This window comes from Pelodiscus sinensis, unplaced genomic scaffold (genome assembly GCF_049634645.1).
Source record: "Pelodiscus sinensis isolate JC-2024 unplaced genomic scaffold, ASM4963464v1 ctg220, whole genome shotgun sequence".
Lineage (NCBI taxonomy): Eukaryota > Metazoa > Chordata > Testudines > Trionychidae > Pelodiscus > Pelodiscus sinensis.
This window is the reverse complement of record NW_027465840.1, coordinates 81,530-96,870: the sequence shown is the minus strand read 5'-3', so window position 1 is coordinate 96,870 and position 15,341 is coordinate 81,530. Positions and strand designations below refer to the sequence as shown.

General features: G+C 74.3%; 1 protein-coding gene across 1 annotated transcript; it reads right to left on the bottom strand.

Moving 5' to 3' along the window:
- Window positions 1-559: 559 nt before the first annotated feature.
- LOC142823579 (uncharacterized) lies at window positions 560-14,575 on the bottom strand. The gene is made up of 8 exons (XM_075914834.1): window positions 14,560-14,575; window positions 10,303-10,535; window positions 6,206-6,242; window positions 5,983-6,058; window positions 5,796-5,910; window positions 5,624-5,722; window positions 2,335-2,377; window positions 560-691 (listed from the first exon to the last, which is right to left on the bottom strand). The coding sequence occupies exons 1-8, from the start codon at window positions 14,573-14,575 to the stop codon at window positions 612-614; spliced, it is 699 nt and encodes a 232-aa protein (XP_075770949.1). The 3' UTR covers window positions 560-611.
- Window positions 14,576-15,341: the final 766 nt, after the last annotated feature.

The window sequence follows — 15,341 nt, the reverse complement described above, 5'->3', positions numbered from 1 at the left end:
CCCGGCTCCTCTGTGCTGCCCGTCCCGCCCCGCCCGCGCCCCGTCCTGGCTCCTTTGTGCTGCCCGTCCTGCCCTGCCCCGCCCCACCCGGGCCCCACGCGCATCCCAGCTCCCCTGTGCCGCCTGCCCCGCCCCCGGCCTTCTGCCCACCCCCACCCCGGCTCCCCTGTGCCGCCCATCCCCCCGCCCCCAGCACCTCCATGCCACCCGCCCCTGCACTGCCCCGCCCCTCACTCAGCCCCTTGCACCACCCGCCCCTGCACTGCCCCGCTTCACCCCCAGCCGCCTGCCCACTCTGGTTCCCCTGTGCTGCCCGCCCTGCCCCACCCTGCCCCCAGTCCCCCACGCATCCCAACTCCCCTGTGCCGCCCACCCCCCACCCCCAGCCCCTCCGTGCCACCCGCCCCTGCACTGCCTACCCAGCCTCCCACGCCCCCATACCATCCACGCCACTAATCCTCCCCCCCACTGCCCAACCCCCCCAGCCACCCAGTCCCCGCAATCCAGGCCCCACCAAGCTCCCCTGCCCATCCCCCACTGTCCCTTGTCGCCCCCCCCCCCCCATGGGAGCCCTGCAGGGACTCACCTGAAATCCTCCAGCTGCTTGGTGATCATGGGGTGCTGAAGTTCTGGATCTCAGCCAGGAACCGGCGCAGAACGTCGTCCGGGATCAGCTCTGGGCGGTTCCGGTCTGCAGGGAGAGACGAGGCGCTGTGAGCTTCCCACAGCAGTGCCCCTGCTAGGGACCCCTGCGCTGCGAGCTTCCTCCAGCAGTGCCCCCGCTAGGGACCACGGCGCTGCGAGCTTCCCCCAGCAGTGCCCCCGCTAGGGACCCCTGCGCTGCGAGCTTCCTCCAGCAGTGCCCCCGCTAGGGACCCCTGCGCTGCGAGCTTCCTCCAGCAGTGCCCCCGCTAGGGACCCCTGCGCTGCGAGCTTCCTCCAGCAGTGCCCCCACTAGGGACCACGGCGCTGCGAGCTTCCTCCAGCAGTGCCCCCGCTAGGGACCACGGTGCTGCGAGCTTCCTCCAGCAGTGCCCCCCGCTAAGGACCCCCGGTGCTGCGAGCTTCCCCCAGCAGTGCCCCCGCTAGGGACCCCGGCGCTGCGAGCTTCCCCCAGCAGTGCCCTCCGCTAGGGACCCTGGCGCTGTGAGCTTCCTCCAGCAGTGCCCTCCGCTAGGGACCCTGGCACTGCGAGCTTCCCCCAACAGTTCCCCCTGCTAGGGAGCCCAGCGCTGCGAGCTTCCCCCAGCAGTGCCTCCAGCCAGTAGCCTGGACTGAGCGAAGGCTCCTGGCTCTGCGTTTGGAATAGCAGGCCCAGCCCGACGCCCAGGCCAGGCCCACACGCGTTCACAGGCTGGACACGCACAGCGGGGAGCAGGAGGGGACCCAGCCATGGTGGGACAGGAAGTGCAGGTGAATCCTGGGCTGGGGGGGGGGGAGGGCGCTTCCTTGGAGGCAGGCAGGGAGGGGAGGAAAATCGAGGCAGGACAGGAAGGGGGGAGGTGCCCCGGCTCTGTGGCTGCAGTGCTGCGGGACGCCCACCAGGTGGCTCCCTGTGCCAGCCTGGCAGGGCCTGGCCTGGCTCGGCTCCGCCCCTCCCCCATCCCCGGCCCGGCTGGGCCAGGACAGGGACCCCAGCTGCCCCTCACTCCAGACCCCCAAACCCCGTCCCCTGGCTCTGCTGCTGCCCCCCACTCCTGCCCCTGCCCCCCGGGCCTCTCGCTGCCCCCCACTCCCGCCCCTGCCCCCCAGGCCTCTCGCTGCCCCCCACTCCCACCCCTGCCCCCCGGCCCCGCCACTACCCCCCATTCCCACCCCTGCCCCCCGGCCCCGCCACTGCCCCCCACTCCCACCCCTGCCCCCCGGCCCCGCCACTGCCCCCCACTCCCACCCTGGCCCCCGGCCCCGCCACTGCCCCCCATTCCCGCCACTGCCCCCCATTCCCGCCCCTGCCACTGCCCCCCGGCCCCGCCGCTGCCCCCCATTCCCACCCCTGCCCCCCGGCCCCGCCGCTGCCCCCCGGCCCCGCCGCTGCCCCCCATTCCCACCCCTGCCCCCCGGCCCCGCACTGCCCCCCATTCCCACCCCTGCCCCCCGGCCCCGCCACTGCCCCCCATTCTCACCCCTGCCCCCCGGCCCCGCCGCTGCCCCCCAGCCCCAGAATGCTCCCTGTTCTAAGGTGCTGGTGGTACAAAGAGCTGCCGAGCACGGGGGGGGGGGGGAGAAGCGACAGGATTCGGGGCCCCAGTGTCCCCATCTGATGCTCCGGGAATGGGAGGGCGGGGGGGGGGGGCAGGTTCCTTCCTTCCCCCAGGCTCGGAGCACGACGCTCACCCAGTTCAAACTGCACATGGGGTGGGACCGGCACCCGCAGGAGCTGAGCAGAGAGAGAAGGGGGGTTAGAACGAAGGGCTTGTGATGGGCAGGGGGGCTGGGGAAGGATGGAGGGCAGGCGGGGACATGAGGGGGGCACGAGGGGGATGGGGGCAGGCAGGAGCGCGAGGGGGACACAAGGGGGGACGTGGGTGACGTGGGGGTGGTGGCAGTGCAAGGGGAACTCGAGGGGGCAGGGGGGGACGTGGGGGGTGGCGGGAGGGCAAGGGGGGCACAGGCGGATGTGGGGGCGGTGGGAGTGTGAGGGGGGCACGAGAAGGATGTGGGGGTGGGGTGAATGTGGGGGGGCACGAGAGTGCAAGGGGGGCAGGGGCGGATGTGGGGGCGGTGGGAGTGTGAGGGGGCACGAGGGCGGATGTGAGGGCGGTGGCAGTGTGAGGGGGCACGAGGGCGGATGTGGGGGCGGTGGGAGTGTGAGGGGGGCACGAGGGGGATGTGGGGGCGGTGGGAGCGTGAGGGGGGCACGAGAGGGATGTGGGGGCGGTGCGAGAGCAAGGGGGCACGACAGGGATGTGGGGGCGGTGGGAGCGTGAGGGGGACACGAGAGGGATGTGGGGGCGGTGGGAGCGTGAGGGGGCACGAGAGGGATGTGGGGGCGGTGGGAGTGTGAGGGGGACACGAGAGGGATGTGGGGGCGGTGGGAGCGTGAGGGGGCACGAGAGGGATGTGGGGGCGGTGCGAGAGCAAGGGGGCACGACAGGGATGTGGGGGCGGTGGGAGCATGAGGGGGCACGAGAGGGATGTGGGGGCGGTGGGAGCGTGAGGGGGACACGAGAGGGATGTGGGGGCGGTGCGAGAGCAAGGGGGCACGACAGGGATGTGGGGGCGGTGGGAGCGTGAGGGGGCACGAGAGGGATGTGGGGGCGGTGGGTGCGTGAGGGGGCACGAGAGGGATGTGGGGGCGGTGGGAGCGTGAGGGGGGCACGAGAGGGATGTGGGGGCGGTGGGAGCGTGAGGGGGCACGAGAGGGATGTGGGGGCGGTGGGAGTGTGAGGGGGCACGAAAGGGATGTGGGGGCGGTGCGAGAGCAAGGGGGCACGACAGGGATGTGGGGGCGGTGGGAGCGTGAGGGGGCACGAGAGGGATGTGGGGGCGGTGGGAGCGTGAGGGGGACACGAGAGGGATGTGGGGGCGGTGGGAGCGTGAGGGGGACACGAGAGGGATGTGGGGGCGGTGGGTGCGTGAGGGGGCACGAGAGGGATGTGGGGGCGGTGGGAGCGTGAGGGGGACACGAGAGGGATGTGGGGGCGGTGGGAGCGTGAGGGGGCACGAGAGGGATGTGGGGGCGGTGGGAGTGTGTAGGGGGCACGAGGGGGGATGTGGGGGCGGTGGGAGTGTGAGGGGGGCACGAGGGGGGATGTGGGGGCGGTGGGAGCGTGAGGGGGGGCACGAGAGGGATGTGGGGGCGGTGCGAGAGCAAGGGGGCACGACAGGGATGTGGGGGCGGTGGGAGTGTGAGGGGGCACGAGGGGGGATGTGGGGGCGGTGGGAGCGTGAGGGGGCACGAGAGGGATGTGGGGGCGGTGGGAGTGTGAGGGGGACACGAGAGGGATGTGGGGGCGGTGGGAGCGTGAGGGGGCACGAGAGGGATGTGGGGGCGGTGCGAGAGCAAGGGGGCACGACAGGGATGTGGGGGCGGTGGGAGCATGAGGGGGCACGAGAGGGATGTGGGGGCGGTGGGAGCGTGAGGGGGACACGAGAGGGATGTGGGGGCGGTGCGAGAGCAAGGGGGCACGACAGGGATGTGGGGGCGGTGGGAGCGTGAGGGGGCACGAGAGGGATGTGGGGGCGGTGGGTGCGTGAGGGGGCACGAGAGGGATGTGGGGCGGTGGGAGTGTGAGGGGGCACGAAAGGGATGTGGGGGCGGTGCGAGAGCAAGGGGGCACGACAGGGATGTGGGGGCGGTGGGAGCGTGAGGGGGCACGAGAGGGATGTGGGGGCGGTGGGAGCGTGAGGGGGCACGAGAGGGATGTGGGGGCGGTGGGAGTGTGAGGGGGCACGAAAGGGATGTGGGGGCGGTGCGAGAGCAAGGGGGCACGACAGGGATGTGGGGGCGGTGGGAGCGTGAGGGGGCACGAGAGGGATGTGGGGGCGGTGGGAGCGTGAGGGGGACACGAGAGGGATGTGGGGGCGGTGGGTGCGTGAGGGGGGCACGAGAGGGATGTGGGGGCGGTGGGAGCGTGAGGGGGACACGAGAGGGATGTGGGGGCGGTGGGAGCGTGAGGGGGCACGAGAGGGATGTGGGGGCGGTGGGAGTGTGAGGGGCACGAGGGGGGATGTGGGGGCGGTGGGAGTGTGAGGGGGGCACGAGGGGGGATGTGGGGGCGGTGGGAGTGTGAGGGGGGCACGAGAGGGATGTGGGGGGCGGTGGGAGTGTGAGGGGGCACGAAAGGGATGTGGGGGCGGTGGGAGTGCAAGGGGGCAGGGGCGGATGTGGGGGCGGTGGGAGCGTGAGGGGGGCACGAGGGGGAATGTGGGGGTGGCGGGAGTGCAAGGGGGGCACGAGAGGGATGTGGGGGCGGTGGGAGTGCAAGGGGGGGCACGAGAGGGATGTGGGGGGCGGTGGGAGTGTGAGGGGGCACGAAAGGGATGTGGGGGCGGTGGGAGTGCAAGGGGGCAGGGGCGGATGTGGGGGCGGTGGGAGCGTGAGGGGGGCACGAGGGGGGATGTGGGGGCGGTGGGAGTGTGAGGGGGCACGAGGGGGGATGTGGGGGCGGTGGGAGTGTGAGGGGGGCACGAGGGGGGATGTGGGGGCGGTGGGAGTGTGAGGGGGCACGAGGGGGGATGTGGGGGTGGCGGGAGTGCAAGGGGGGCACGAGAGGGATGTGGGGGCGGTGGGAGTGTGAGGGGGCACGAGAGGGATGTGGGGGCGGTGGGAGTGTGAGGGGGCACGAGAGGGATGTGGGGGCGGTGGGAGTGCAAGGGGGCAGGGGCGGATGTGGGGGCGGTGGGAGCGTGAGGGGGGGCATGAGGGGGATGTGGGGGCGGTGGGAGTGTGAGGGGGCACGAGGGGGGATGTGGGGGTGGCGGGAGTGTGAGGGGGGCACGAGGGGGGATGTGGGGGCGGTGGGAGTGTGAGGGGGCACGAGGGGGGTTGTGGGGGTGGCGGGAGTGTGAGGGGGCACGAGAGGGATGTGGGGGCGGTGGGAGTGCAAGGGGGGCACGAGAGGGTTGTGGGGGTGGGCGGATGTGGGGGGCGGTGAGAGCGCGAGGGGGGCGCCAGGCTCACCCCCGCCTTGTCCAGGAAGGTGTGGCAGAAATCCAGGAAGAGTTTCCGGCCCTCCTTGGCGCTCATGCTGTTGATCAAGTCCACGTGCAGGTAGCAGAGCTGAGGAGCGGACGGGGGTCAGCACAGGGGCACTGAGGAGCCCCCCCGACCCCCCGACCTGCCCCCCACTCACCACGGGGCTGGAGTCGAACTGGAGCACCCACGTGGTGCAGGAAGGCCATGAGGTAGGCCGGGTGCCGCAGCACCAGCTCCATGCTCTGGAAGACGCTGCTCTGCTCGTCGGGAGTCTGGGGGGAAGCCGAGAGTCAGCCCCACGGCCCGGCCCGGCCCCCCCTTCCCAGGGACACGGCCCCCCTCACCGGCTCCATGTCGTTCTCGAAGTACTCGTCCTCCGCCCCAATGATGGGGCAAGCTGGCGGCGCCGGGGCCCGGGCCCTGGGGGCAGAGAGAGGGTGGGACGGCCCCTGGGGACTCCAGGGGGAACACAAAGGGGTCAGGACTGAGGAAGCCCCCCCACCTGCGTCAGTGGGGGGCGCATCAGCATGGGGTACGGGGGACCCTCCCCTGCCCCCAGCCACTCACCTCGCTGTACGGCTCCATGCTGCTCCAGGGGACCCACCTGCCAACGGCACCAGGGTCAGTCCCAGCCCCCCAGTTCAGCCGGACTGAGCCCCCAAGGGAAAGGCTGCCCGCCCCTCCCCCGCAGGCGCTGGGGGGTTCTCCTGCGCACCGCGTCTCCCGGGCTGGCTCCGACATGGCGGCGCGAGCGGAGGTGAGCGGGATGAATGCAGGGTCTGTGCCGCACAAAGAGCCTCACATCCCCGCCGGCCTGACTCACCTCCCCCGCGCACGGCGGGGTGTGTGCGTGTGCGTGTGTGTGTGTGTACGTACGTGTGTGCGTGTGTGTGCTCACCCCCCCGCCCGCCCGCCCATGTGTACGTACCTGTGTGTGTGCGTGTGTGTGTGTGTATGTACCTGTGTGTGTGTGTGTGTGTGTGCTCACCCCCCCGCCCGCAGTGTGTACGTACCTGTGTGTGTGTGTGTGTGTGCTCACCCCCCCGCCCGCCCGCGTAGTGTACGTACCTGTGTGCGTGTGTGTGTGTGCGCTCACCCCCGCCCGCCCGTGTGTGTACGTACCTGTGTGTGTGTGTGTGTGTGTACTCACCCCCCGCCCATGTGTACGTACCTGTGTGTGTGTGTGTGTGTGTGTACTCACCCCCCGCCCGCCCGTGTGTACGTACCTGTGTGTGTGTGTGTGCTCACCCCCCGCCCATGTGTGTACGTACCTGTGTGCGTGTGTGTGTGTGTGTGTGTGCGCTCACCCCCGCCCGCCCGTGTGTGTACGTACCTGTGTGTGTGTGTGTGTGTGTACTCACCCCCCGCCCATGTGTACGTACCTGTGTGTGTGTGTGTGTGTGTGTACTCACCCCCCGCCCGCCCGTGTGTACGTACCTGTGTGTGTGTGTGTGTGTACTCACCCCCCCGCCCGCCCGCCCGTGTGTACGTACCTGTGTGTGTGTGTGTGTGTGTGCTCACCCCCCGCCCGCCCGTGTGTGTACGTACCTGTGTGCGTGTGCGTGTGTGTACGTACCTGTGTGTGTGTGTGTGCTCACCCCCCGCACGCCCGCATGTGTGTACGTACCTGTGTGCGTGTACTCACCCCCGTGTGTGTGTATGTACATGTGTATGTGTGCTCTCCCCCCCACGCGCACAGGTGTGTGTGTGTGTGTGTGTACTCACCCCCCCTGCCTGCCCGCGTGTGTGTACTCACCTCCCCATGTGTGTGTATGTACATGTGTGTATGTGTACTCACCCGCCCCCTTGTGGGTGTGTATGTACGTGTGCGTGTACTCACCACCCCTGCCCGCGGGGGCGTGTGTGTGCGTGTCACAGGCCTGGCTGAATGGGAGTGTGGGGGATTCCCCCCTCTTCCTCCTTGGGGGTGGAAATTGACCCCCTTAGCCTTCCCAAAGCAGCTGAAAAATGTTAGCTGGGGGAGGAGGGCAGAGGACAGTATGTGGGGGGAGGTGCGTGGGCCGGGCTGGGGCAGTACGTGGGGGGAGGGGCTTGGGCAGGGCTGGGGTAGTACGTGGGGGGAGGGGCTTGGGCAGGGCTGGGGCAGTACGTGGGGGGAGGGGCTTGGGCCGGGCTGGGCAGTACGTGGGGGGAGGGGCTTGGGCCGGGCTGGGGCAGTACGTGGGGGGAGGGGCTTGGGCCGGGCTGGGGCAGTACGTGAGGGGAGGGGCTTGGGCCGGGCTGGGGCAGTACGTGGGGGGAGGGGCTTGGGCAGGGCTGGGGCAGTACATGGGGGGAGGGGCTTGGGGCCGGGCTGGGGCAGTACGTGAGGGGAGGGGCTTGGGCCGGGCTGGGGCAGTACGTGGGGGGAGGGGCTTGGGCTGGGCTGGGGCAGTACGTGGGGGGAGGGGCTTGGGCAGGGCTGGGGCAGTAGCTGGGGGGAGGGGCTTGGGCCGGGCTGGGGGCATCAGGCTGGGAAGAAGAGGGAGGGGATGGGGGGCAGCCTGAACCAAGGGGGCGCAGGAGTTGACTCCCCTCCAGCGGGGCGAGGGCCCGGCCGTGGGGGCGCCCGTAGCCGGGACCTACCTCCAGAGGACACCTAGAGGCGGCTGCAGAGCAAACCGGCCCCCGCCGGGGGCTCAGGCCCGGACCCCGGGTCCCTCACGTGCCCCTCCCCCAGCCGGAAGGCCGCTCGGCTGGGCTGCGACACCAACACGAGGCCCCAAATTACTGACAGCGAGAGACTCGACTTCCTGCAGGAAACGCAGGGGGGAGCCACGGCCCCGCCCCCCCTGCAGCCGGGCACCCCCCAGGGACACACGGGCCTGTGGCGCCCCCCCGCCGCCGGCCCCCCGCCCTGCCGGCGCCCCCACGCCCGGCCCCCCCGCCCTGCCGGCGCCCCCACGCCCGGCCCCCCCGCCCTGCCGGCCCCCCCACGCCCGGCCCCCCGCCCTGCCCCCCTGCAGCCGGGCACCCCGCAGGGACACACGGGCCTGCGGCGCCCCCCGCCCGGCCCCCCGCCCACCCCCCCGCCCGGCCCCCCGCCCTGCCGGCGCCCCCTGGCCTGACCCCCCGCCCAGCCCCCCGCCCTGCCGGCGCCCCCAAGCCCGGCCCCCCGCCCTGCCGGCCCCCCCGCCCTGCCGGCGCCCCCCTCGCCTGACCCCCCGCCCTGCCGGCGCCCCCTGGCCTGACCCCCCCGCCCGGCCCCCCGCCCTGCCGGCGCCCCCACGCCCGGCCCCCCGCCCTGCCGGCCCCCCGCCCTGCCGGCGCCCCCCTGGCCTGACCCCCCGCCCGGCCCCCCGCCCTGCCGGCGCCCCCACGCCCGGCCCCCCGCCCTGCCGGCCCCCCGCCCTGCCGGCGCCCCCTGGCCTGACCCCCCGCCCGGCCCCCCGCCCTGCCGGCGCCCCCTGGCCTGACCCCCCGCCCGGCTTCCCGCCCTGCCGGCCCCCCCACGCCCGGCCCCCCCGCCCTGCCGGCCCCCCCACGCCCGGCCCCCCGCCCTGCCGGCGCCCCCTGGCCTGACCCCCCGCCCGGCCCCCCCGCCCTACCGGTGCCCCCCCCCCTGCCGGCCCCCCCACACCCGGCCCCCCGCCCTGCCGGCGCCCCCTGGCCTGACCCCCCGCCCGGCCCCCCGCCCTGCCGGCGCCCCCTGGCCTGACCCCCCGCCCGCCCCCCCCGCCCTGCCGGCGCCCCCTGGCCTGACCCCCCCCGCCCGGCCCCCCGTCCTGCCGGCGCCCCCTGGCCTGACACCCCGCCCGGCCGGCGCCCCCCTGGCCTGACCCCCTGCCCTGCCAGCGCCCCCACACCCCACCCCCCACCCTGCTCCCAGCCCTGCCGGACCCCCCCCATGACCCTCCGCCCTGCCCCCAGTTCTGCCGGCACCCCCACACCTGACCCTCGCCTCTACCCCCCACCCCTGCCAGTACCCCCCACATCTGACCCACAGCCCCTGCCTCCTCAGCCCTGGCCCCAGCACTGCTGGCACCCCCCATGCCCAACCCCCAGCCCTGCCAACCTGTCCCTGTGCCCCAGCCCTGCCAGTGCCCCCCCCACTCCCACCCCATATTCCCTTATGGCCTCCTCTTTCTGAGCCAGCAGCACCCCCCCCACCCCCCCATATCTACTCCAGCTGTTGCTGACAGGTGGAGGGTGGGGGGGGGGTCTCTGTGTCTACAGGCGGGGGGGGGGGGCGCTTTCCCAAACGCAGCCCCCGCTCTGCCGCGGGTCCCTGCCTGACCCGGGAGGGGCAGGTGGCAGGAAAAGGCCCGTGAAACATTTCACCAACTCCAGACATGGCAGGAAATGGGGGGGGGGGGTTAACATGCTCCAGCCCTGCCCCCCAGGTGCCCCATTTCCCCACCGGGCGCCCTAGCCCGGCTCCCTGGGCCAGCGCTGGGAGCCGAGGGGCAGAGCCGCGGGGCGGGGGCTCCTGCCCCCCCCCCCCACAGCCCGCTCCAGGGGGGTCATTCGGGGGCAGCTTGGGGGCCCGTCCGCCGCTAGGGGGCGCCACCTGGGGCGGGGCCAGCGCAGGTCCCGCCCCCGTACCCCGAACCCCTAGAGCCCTTCCCCCCCCCGCGCGCCCCGGCCCCGCCCCGCGGGGATTCCCACCGGAAACGCCACTTCCGCTCCGCGCCCCCCGCCCGGCCGCGTGGGGCGGGTCTCACCGGCCGCTCGCTCCGCGCCGAGCCGGGCCGGGCCGGGCTCAGGGCTCCGCTGCGCTCGGCTCCGCGGCGGGCCCAGGCCGGGGGAGGGAGCAGGAAAAGCCGCCGCCTTTTCCGGGCCCTCCCCCCCGCCTGCAGCGCTTCCTGCCCGGGCCCGAGAGCGCGGGACCCCCCCGCGCACCCCTCCCCCGCCTGCCCCCTCCCCGTGCACCCCCCCGCTCCCCGCCGCTCCCCGCCTGCCCCCTCCCCCGCCAGCTCCCTCCCGTGCACCCCCCCGCTCCCCGCCTGCCCCCTCCCCGCGCACCCCCCCGCTCCCCGCCTGCCCCCTCCCCAGTGCACCCGCCCGCTCCCCGCCTGCCCCTTCCCCCGTGCACCCCCCCGCTCCCCGCCTGCCCCCTCCCCGCGCACCCCCCGCTCCCCGCCTGCCCCCTCCCCCAGTGCACCCCTCCCCCGCCAGCCCCCTCCCCCAGTGCACCCCTCCCCCGCCTGCCCCCTTCCCCGTGCACCCCCCCGCTCCCCCCCTTCCCAGTGAACCCCCCGCTCCCCGCCTGCCCCCTCCCCCAGTGCACCCCCCGCTCCCCGCCTGCCCCCTCCCCCAGTGCAGCCCTCCCCCGCCTGCCCCCTTCCCCGCGCACCCCCCCGCTCCCCGCCTGCCCCCTCCCCAGTGCAGCCCTCCCCCGCCTGCCCCCTTCCCCGCGCACCCCCCCGCTCCCCGCCTGCCCCCTCCCCCAGTGCACCCCTCCCCCGCCTGCCCCCTTCCCCGTGCACCCCCCCCGCTCCCCGCCAGCCCCCTCCCCAGTGCACCCCTCCCCCGCCTGCCCCCTCCCCCAGTGCAGCCCCCCGCTCCCCGCCTGCCCCCTCCCCCAGTGCACCCCTCCCCCGCCTGCCCCCTCCCCCAGTGCAGCCCCCCGCTCCCCGCCAGCCCCCTCCCCCAGTGCACCCCTCCCCCGCCTGCCCCCTCCCCCAGTGCAGCCCCCCGCCCCCCGCCTGCCCCCTCCCCCAGTGCACCCCTCCCCCGCCTGCCCCCTTCCCCGTGAACCCCCCGCTCCCCGCCAGCCCCCTCCCCCAGTGCACCCCTCCCCCGCCTGCCCCCTTCCCCGTGCACCCCCCCCGCTCCCCGCCAGCCCCCTCCCCCAGTGCACCCCTCCCCCGCCTGCCCCCTCCCCCAGTGCACCCCCCCGCTCCCCGCCTGCCCCCTCCCCCAGTGCACCCCTCCCCCGCCTGCCCCTCCCCAGTGCAGCACCCCGCCCCCCGCCTGCCCCCTTCCCCGTGCACCCCCCGCTCCCCCGCCTGCCCCCTCCCCCAGTGCACCCCTCCCCCGCCTGCCCCCTTCCCCGTGCACCCCCCCCGCTCCCCGCCTGCCCCCTCCCCCAGTGCACCCCTCCCCCGCCTGCCCCCTTCCCCGTGCACCCCCCCCCGCTCCCCGCCTGCCCCTCCCCAGTGCAGCCCTCCCCCGCCAGCCCCCTCCCCCAGTGCACCCCCCCGCTCCCCGCCTGCCCCCTCCCCCAGTGCACCCCTCCCCCGCCTGTCCCCTTCCCCGTGCACCCCCCCGCTCCCCGCCTGCCCCCTCCCCCAGTGCAGCCCTCCCCCGCCAGCCCCCTCCCCCAGTGCACCCCCCCGCTCCCCGCCTGCCCCCTCCCCCAGTGCACCCCTCCCCCGCCTGCCCCCTTCCCCGTGCACCCCCCCGCTCCCCGCCTGCCCCCCCCAGTGCACCCCTCCCCCTCCTGCCCCCTCCCCCAGTGCAGCCCCCCGCTCCCCGCCTGCCCCCTTCCCAGTGCACCCCCCCGCTCCCCGCCTGCCCCCTCCCCCAGTGCACCCCTCCCCCGCCTGCCCCTTCCCCAGTGCAGCACCCCGCCCCCCGCCTGCCCCCTTCCCCGTGCACCCCCCCGCTCCCCGCCTGCCCCCTCCCCCAGTGCACCCCTCCCCCGCCTGCCCCCTTCCCCGTGCACCCCCCCGCTCCCCGCCTGCCCCCTCCCCCAGTGCACCCCTCCCCCGCCTGCCCCCTTCCCCGTGCATCCCCCCGCTCCCCGCCTGCCCCCTCCCCCAGTGCACCCCTCCCCCGCCTGCCCCCTCCCCCAGTGCAGCCCCCCGCTCCCCGCCTGCCCCCTTCCCAGTGAACCCCCCCGCTCCCCGCCTGCCCCCTCCCCCAGTGCACCCCTCCCCGCCTGCCCCCTCCCCCAGTGCACCCCTCCCCCGCCTGTCCCCTTCCCCGTGCACCCCCCCGCTCCCCGCCTGCCCCCTCCCCCAGTGCACCCCCCCGCTCCCCGCCTGTCCCCTTCCCCGTGCACCCCCCCGCTCCCCGCCTGCCCCCTCCCCCAGTGCACCCCTCCCCCGCTTGTCCCCTCCCCAGTGCACCCCTCCCCCGCCTGTCCCCTCCCCAGTGCACCCCCCCGCTCCCCGCCTGCCCCCTCCCCCAGTGCACCCCCCCGCTCCCCGCCTGGCCCCTCCCCCAGTGCACCCCTCCCCCGCCTGTCCCCTCCCCAGTGCACCCCCCCCGCTTCTCGCCTGTCCCCTCCCCAGTGTACCCCCCCGCTCCTCGCCTGCCCCCTCTGCAGTCCCCCCCCCGCTCCTCGCCTGCCCCCTCCCCAGTGAACCCCCCCGCTCCCCGCCTGTCCCCTCCCCAGTGCACCCCCCCTCTCCCCACCTGCCTCCTCCCCCAGTACACCCCCCCCGCTGCCCCAGTGCACCCCGCCTGCCCCCTTCCAGTGCACCCCCCGCTCCCCGCCTGCCCCCTCCACCAGTGCAGCCCCCCCCGCTCCCCAGTGCACCCCGCCTGTCCCCTCCCAGTGCACCCCCCCCGCTCTCCTCCTGCCCCCTTCCAGTGTACCCCGCTAATCCCTCTCTCCCCCGCTGCCTGCAGCGCTTCCTGCCCGGGCCGCGAGACCCCCCCCCGTGCACCCCTCCCCCTGCCTGCCCCCTTCCAGTGCACCCCTCTCCCTCGCTCGCATGCTCCGCTCCCGAGTGCACCCCCCCACGCACCCCTCCTGCCTCTTTCCAGTGCACCTTCCCCTGCTCCCCGCCTCCGCCTCCCCCACCTGCCCCCTTCCAGTGTACCCCTCTCCCCCGCTGCACTCCCCTACACCCTGCCTGCCTTCCCCCAGTGCACCCCTCCCCCACACCCCGCCTGCCCCCTTCCAGTGCACCCCTCCCCCACACCCTGCCTGCCCCCTTCCAGTGCACCCCCTTCCCCTGCTCCTTGCCTGTTCCCCTCCCCCACACCCTACCTGCACCCCGCTGCCCTCCCCTACATCCCGCCTGCCCTCCTCCAGTGCTCTCCCCTCCTCCACACTGTGCCTGCCCCCTTCCAGTGCACCCCACCCCGCCTGCTCCCTCCTCCATACCCCACCTGCCCTACTCCCCCACGTTTCCCGCCTGCCCCGTTTCTGTGTACCCCTCTCTGCTCGCCCCTTCCCCTGCTCCCCGCCTGCCCACTCCCCCAGTAAACCCCTTCCCACACCCCACCCGCCTGCCCCGCCCCCCACATTCCCTGCCTGCCCCCTCTGGCAGTCACCCCTCTCCTAGTGCACCCCGCAGCAGTCCTCCCGCCACTGCACCTCCTTGCCCTTCCCCCGCCCCCTCGCACCTAGCCACTGCTCTGCCCCTCCCCTCAGGACACCCAGCAGCCCCCGCTGCACCGCCCCCCGACTGCACTGGGGCCAGCCCGGTGCCCCCTCCCCCCAAATGCACCGCCTGGTACCCCAACCCTCCTGCACTGCTCTGCCCCCTACTATCCCGCCCCTCCCCCAATGGCTGCACCCCACATCTGCACCCGAACGCTCCGCCCACGCTCCTGTCTCCATCCTACCGGGCCCCCCCGCACGGTCACCCCAGCAGTTTGGGGTGCGCCCCCCAGTCCACGTGCCAGGCCCGATTCCCTGCTGGGGGGGCGTGTCTGCTCTAGGAAGGGAGTCTTCCCCCCCCCTTGGCGCGCTGCGTGAGCGCCCTCTGGCGGCGAAGTGCCGGTTCTGCGCCTTCCACTCCAGCCCCGTCGGACCCCGGTTCGGGGCTTGGGACCAGCGCGTGGGGGCGGGGAGCGGCGGGGCACGTTGGCTGCGCGGGGCCAATAGAAACTTGCTGCTAAGTGGCCGGGCGGGGCCGGAATCTCCCCGGGTGACCCCTGAGCGCTCAGCCTCCAGGGAAGACTGACCACGACCCCTCCCCCAGGCCTGGGGTGCGGCCCCTGGGGGGAGGGGGGGCTGGTCACACTAGTGACCACATGAGGATTTTCCCTTGTTTTGTGTGAGCCTGTGCCAGACCCACTGGTTTGCAGGAACATGGCGTGTGCCTCAGTTTCCCTGTGCATGGCACTGGTGTCTGGGTGGGGGTTTGTGGGGGCTGCTCCAGCTGCCAGCACTATGCCATGGCCAGCCCCTTCCTACCCTGTGCCCGGGGGGGGGTGTGGCCAGGTGTCACGGGATGTGGGGGGGTCCCCAGGCCCTGCCCCCCCCTACACCCTGACAGGACTCTCAGGCGGCAGGTAGAAGAGAAGGGCTGTTGGGTCCCAGGATTTGTTGTTACAGGAGCCAGGCGCAGCCAGCACAGCCCGGCCTGGGGGAGGGGGGGGCCTGAGCCCCGCCCCCCCCATGGCCAGCTAGACCCCCCCCGCCCGCTGTAAGCCAACCAAAAAACTAAACTAACCCACCTGGCAACCGGTCCCAGCCTGCCGGCAGCCCCGCCCCCCCCCCCCGTCCTGCCCCCGGGCGAGGTGTCACCTGCCCCCCCCAGGCTCAGGTCAAAGGGCAGCCTGAGTGATTGCTGTGGACATGCTGAGCTGGGGCAGCCCCCCTCAGTGAGAGCCACCCCCCCGCCAGGCAGCGGCGCAGTGCCCAGGGAAACTGAGGCACAGGCACTGGGTTACAACAGAGCCGCACAGGACAGTGGGACTCACAGAACAGGGCGAACACAATCCCAGCTGTGACTGGTGGCCTGGCTGGGGGAGAAGCAGTGGGTGTGTGACATCGCAGCGGGGTCCTGCCTCCTGCACCCCCGGAGCGGCACAAACAGACCCCCCAGCCAGTAGAGCAGAGGGAGTTTATCGCTTC

Bases quoted from the DNA above. Each gene is read 5' to 3' on its own strand.
- LOC142823579 (XM_075914834.1), bottom strand. The intron at 6,243-10,302 runs GTGAGACCCGCC...TGCCGTTGGCAG, and splicing joins CGGCGCGGAGCGAGCGGCCG to GTGGGTCCCCTGGAGCAGCA. The intron at 5,723-5,795 runs GTGAGTGGGGGG...TCCGCTCCTCAG, and splicing joins AGTTCGACTCCAGCCCCGTG to CTCTGCTACCTGCACGTGGA.